Source organism: Nematolebias whitei, chromosome 20 (assembly GCF_014905685.2).
Source record: "Nematolebias whitei isolate Nwh7 chromosome 20, NemWhi1, whole genome shotgun sequence".
Taxonomy (NCBI): Eukaryota; Metazoa; Chordata; class Actinopteri; order Cyprinodontiformes; family Rivulidae; genus Nematolebias; species Nematolebias whitei.
Genome location: NC_056517.1, coordinates 39,579,964 through 39,585,155, shown reverse-complemented (window position 1 = coordinate 39,585,155; position 5,192 = coordinate 39,579,964). Strand labels below are relative to the sequence as shown.

General features: G+C 52.2%; 1 protein-coding gene across 1 annotated transcript in view; it reads left to right on the top strand.

The window, feature by feature from the left end:
- The window catches only part of rreb1a (ras responsive element binding protein 1a), a gene marked incomplete in the record, with an annotated part of 36,525 nt that overhangs the window by 26,385 nt on the left and 4,948 nt on the right, over positions 1-5,192 (top strand). Inside the window, 6 exon segments of the mRNA XM_037694104.1 lie at positions 1,149-1,338; positions 1,411-1,665; positions 2,028-2,469; positions 2,542-4,132; positions 4,202-4,380; positions 4,460-4,675. Coding sequence (XP_037550032.1) covers positions 1,149-1,338; positions 1,411-1,665; positions 2,028-2,469; positions 2,542-4,132; positions 4,202-4,380; positions 4,460-4,675 — 2,873 coding nt within the window.

The window sequence follows — 5,192 nt, the reverse complement described above, 5'->3', positions numbered from 1 at the left end:
GAGAGTTATGAAGGAGTGATAAGTGAAGGAGTGATGAGGGCGTGATGAGTAAAGGAGTGATGCTCCTGTCGGTCTGATGATGAAACTTGGAAGACTGAAGGAAGCAGAGTGCTCCTCTGGAACATGCAGATGTGCTGGTCTGTCGCCACCTGGTGGTCTGGAGGGAACATCGAGTTTAACGACAGACGTTTGTTCAAAACAGGTTTTATTTTGAAAAACTACAGTGTGTCAAATGTTTGTTGGAGTGGAGCTCCACAGAACCTGCACCCAGAACACAGGTAAACAAACAAACAAATATTGGAAGAACCAAAACAGCCGACAGGGTCCAGATCTGTGGGAGGACAGAGTCCAACGAGTTTCCGAACGGTTTCAGCAACCTTCAGCTGCTTTATTTTAGCTGTTGAGGGCTGAATGACTTCTGACGCTTTCTGAAGAAGCTGAGACAGAGCTGTTAAAACAAACAAACCACAGGCTAAAGCTAACATATGCTAAACTTCAGCGGATCTCAAAAAACAGATGCTAAGTTTAGCAAAACTGTAACTAAAATAAAGAAACCTGGAGCTAAAATCACCGAGATACCACAGCTAAAATGAGCAAACCTACCTAAAATGGTTCAGAAATATTGTGAATGATAACACTAGCACAACGGTTGCTAAAGGAAGCAAAACAGACTTAAGATTAGCAAAATAGTGGCTAAATTTAGAGAACCTTTAGCTAAAGTCAAACAGATGTTTAAGCTAAAATTAGCAAACCTAGCTAAAATTAGCTAAATAGTAAAACTTAAATTTTACCAAACTTTTTGTAAAAGAGCAAGATAGTAGCTAAAGTTAAGAAACCTTTAGCTGAAATCAGTCAGATGCTAAAGCTAAAATTGGCAAAACATACTAAAATTACCAGAGCAGGTTGTAGCCGATGATAAAGCTAAAGTTAGCAAACCTAACTAAAATTAGCCTAATTGTAAAACTAAAAATTAAGCTATAGTTGCAAAACTAAGAAAAACCTTCACTAAAATTAGCACTAATACAAAAGATGCCAGAAAAGGCAGAATTTACCAAAACTTAGCCTGAAAGTAGCAAAATGATAGCTAAAACCTAACAGTAGCTAAAATTAGTATGAGGAGACAAACGTTTTTTTGTTTTTTTCTGCAGGTGTGACCTCTGCTGCCTTTCTTTCCGAACTCATCGCGGTTTGTTGCGTCACAACGCGGGGGTCCATAAGCTCCTCCCCCAGGACCCGAACGGACGCCCCTTCATTCAGAACAACCCCTCCATTCCCACCGGCTTCAATGACCTCGCCTTCATCGACTTCTCCTGCGAGAAGTTCGCTCACATCGCTCAGGTAGGCTCACTTCCTGCTTGATGCCCCGCCCATCGACTGTCGGGGTGTTAATCCTTCTACCTCCTGGTCCAGGTCTGGTGCGAGACCAACCTGCGGCGCTGCATTAGTAAGTTCCACCGCTTCGTCTGCGACTCCTGCGACAAGGCCTTTCCCCTTCGGTCTGCGCTGGACCGCCATAAAACCACCTCCCACCCCGAAGGGCCCGCCGCCGAGGAGAACAAACCGAAAGAGAACGGAAACGAAGAACGTCACGACAACGAGACCAAAAACAAGCCGTCAGAGCAGGAGGACTTCATGGAGGTTCTGGGTCTTCAGCACACTTCTAAGGTACCCTTCAGGTCCAAAGTTCTGCCCTCCAAAGACCCAGACCTGCTGTGATCTAAGTAGATTTTCAGGTCTCCAGCCTTGATCCAGGTCTAGTTTTTGGACTTGGGCTTCTTCACAAATCTGTTTTGGTTCTTTGAACTGGATCATTTTCAGACGACAGAAACTGGTTTTATAAAAACAAAGAAAAATATATTCTGTTAAAACAGACGCTAAATCTAAACGAAGCCGAATGCTATCTAAAAGCTAAAAGTAGCATAAGGCTAACTAAAAGTACCGAGCTGCCTAACAGTGTGGACTCACATGATCAGAAATGGGTCAGGACTACTGTAAAGGTTCTGATCAAATCTGTTTTTAAACCCCAGGTGAAGTCCGGCCCCACAGACGATGAGATCCACCAGGCCCACCTGGACAGCATCAAGGTGATTCATGTGGAGCCCCCGAACTCCAGCCTCCCCCTAGAGCCTGCGTCCGCTTACCTGTCCGAAGGTCTGGTTCCGGTGTTGGGTTTAGGCGGGCTGGCTGCTCTGAGCATCCCGCTGTTGGATGGCGCTGCTCTGCAGGGCCTGTCCCAGCGGGACGCCCTCAGCCTGCTGTCCCTGCAGCCGTTCCAGTCCGGCTTCCTGCTGCAACCCGAAGGGGGCGCGGCCACGGCTGCCGCCACTTTGCCGGCTGTCAAACCTGGGGAAGCGGGCGGCGCTGGTGTCATGGAACTGGCCGACATCCAGCAGATCCGCAAAGTGACGACTGCGGCCCCCAATCATATCCTGCCTCTGGCCAAGGCTCCAGGGTTCACCGGAGGTCATGGTGAGTTTTCATTCGTCTGTTTGTTTTTGCTTCTGGACGCTCACTGACGAGTTCTGCCCCGCCCCCTCGCAGGTCTGGTCCAAGGTCAGAAGGCTATGCCGCCATTAAAACCCAAACCTCCCATCAGCCCTCGCTCCAGCCTCTCGACGACCACGCCCCCTCCTCTGCAGAGCTCCCAGCAGGCCTCGCTGGGCTGCATCAGTCCCAGCCTGCCTCCACCCACCCCCACCCTCTTCAAAAACCCCACTTCCTCTTCAGGGGGCGGGGCTCAGATGGACGCAGAGTGTGCAAGTGACACCCACACGCCACAATCTGATTCGCCACCTACTGCCATTACAGCTGTTCAAGAGGAGGCGGGGCTTAGCAGCAGGAAGGCGGGAACCAAAGCTGGGCCGAATAATGGCTGTAGTGCAGTAAAAGGCTCCTTCCCGTGCCGCTTCTGCGACCAGGTGTTCGCCTTCTCCGGCGTCCTGCAGGCCCACATGCGCTTCCACCTTGGCATCCTGCCCCACCAGTGCAACATCTGCGACTACGTGGCACCGGACAAGGCCACGCTGATCCGCCACCTGCGCACGCACAGTGGCGAACGGCCGTATGTCTGCAGAGTCTGCCACTACCCCTTCACCGTGAAGGCCAATTGTGAGCGCCACCTCCGTAAGAAGCACGCCAAGACCTCCAGGAAGGATATTGAGAAGAACATTAAGTATGTCACCTCCACCACCACTGCTAATCTCTCCGCGCCCATCACTGCCACCCAGGACACGGAGACGAGCTGCTCTGGCGCCGACACCACCTGCCGGTTCTGTGGTGAGGGCCTGAAGTCGTACCGTGCGCTGCAGATCCACCTGCGCACGCACAATGGCTGCCAGAGAAAACCATTTGAGTGCCGACGCTGCGGTGCTGCCTTCCTGGCCAAACGGAACTGCATCCATCACCTGCTGAAGCAGCACCCCGAGGTCCAGGAGCGGGAGATCGAGGACCACATCACCACGCTGCTGCCCGCTGCCGCTGTGGCCACGGCCCGCCCCTCCGCGGTGGCTCCAATGGCTCTCGATGGGATCAGCCCTCCGGTCCAGGTTCTCCAGGCCTTAAAGGTGGAGGACCTGGTTTATCCTGAGGATCTGGACCAGCCGCTTGATTTTTCCGCTAAAGGTCGAGGAGGGAGCATCGTCCAGATGGCGCCTCCCGTCATCAAAATGGAAAGCTCCTCCCCCGGCTTTGACTGCTCCGCCATGGACCAGCCCATCGACCTGTCCATCCCCAGCAAGCGGCTGCGCAGAGAGGCGCCGAGCAGCGGCGAGAAGGATGGTGTCATCACCGAGCACACTCAGTCCAAGGACAATGAAAAGACAGCCAATGTCCTCCCCCCTCTGCAGCCCCACCCACAGCTTGGCTGCCACCAGCTTCCTCCTGGATCCTCTCCTCCCCCCACTCCAATCCGAACCCCCCGCCTCAAACCGCTGCTGCCCAAACCTGCAGCTTCCACCTCCCTGCCGCTGAAGGAGCTGGCTCCTCTGGCCTCCATCGCTCAGATCATCAGTTCCGTCTCCACTGGTCAGGGTCTGCTGGAGGAGAAACCGCAGCCGGTTGCCTCTCAGCTGGACTCCGACCCCCCTGCAGTCCTGGAGGCCGCGAGTGACGACGTGTCTGACGGATCCTCCAGGTACGTTACCTCCATTTAACTATTTCCTCCATAAACGTCTGTCGGATCTGACCCACCTTCTCCTCGCAGGCGGAGGTCCAGGAAGAAACCCGCAGCTCTTGCAGTGAAAGAGAAGGTCGTCAGCGCCGGCATCGACCTGGAGTCCAGCGGCGAGTTCGCCAGTGTGGAGAAGATGCTCGCCACCACTGACACCAACAAGTTCAGCACCTACCTGCAGACTGGAGCAGCTGACCTGGCAGCAAAGAGAGGTGAGACCCAACCAGAACTGTTCGGTGGAAACAACCTGTCAGCTGCAGGTTAAGTCTGACGACTCCTCCCTCTTTACAGATGTGGAAGGAACAGCTGGAGAAGGAGAGGAGGAAAAGGAGGGACGAGTGAAGGAGGAGGCAAAACCGGCTGTTTCAGTGTCGGCCATGACGGTTTCTCAGCCCAAAGGAAAGAAGAACGCCTACTCCAACTCTGTGCAGAAGATGACGTGTCCCTTCTGTCCTCGCGTCTTCCCCTGGATGAGTTCTCTGCAGAGACACATGCTGACTCACACCGGTACCGAAAAGTCCAAAAGAATCCTAAACATGCATTCAAATTTCATTTTGAAAGAACATTGTGGTAGTAGTACAGCGGTAACATACCATACCATTTTATTTATAGAGCACTTAAAACTGCAACAAGGCCAACCAAAGTGCTGTACAGACAGAACAACAGGTAACACACAAAGCAAAATACAAAATGAAGTAAATCAGAATATAGACATAAAAACGATGCAGATAATAAATATAACTACTAACTTGTGTGGAGCGTACAGGTTCAAAACACAGATCATCTGGTGTTGAAAGCTATTGAATAGTAGTGAGTTTTTAAACGGGATTTGAAAACCGAGAGGGAGGGGGCCTGTCTGACAAACAGAGGTAACTCGTTCCAAAGTCTTGGTCCTGCTACAGAGAAGGCCCTGTCACCTCTGCGCTTAAGATGAACTGTGAGGAGCAACTGGTCCTCTGACTTCAGAGAACGTGGTGGGACATACGGCTGCAGCAGATCAGAGAGATTGGGGGGGGGGGGGGGG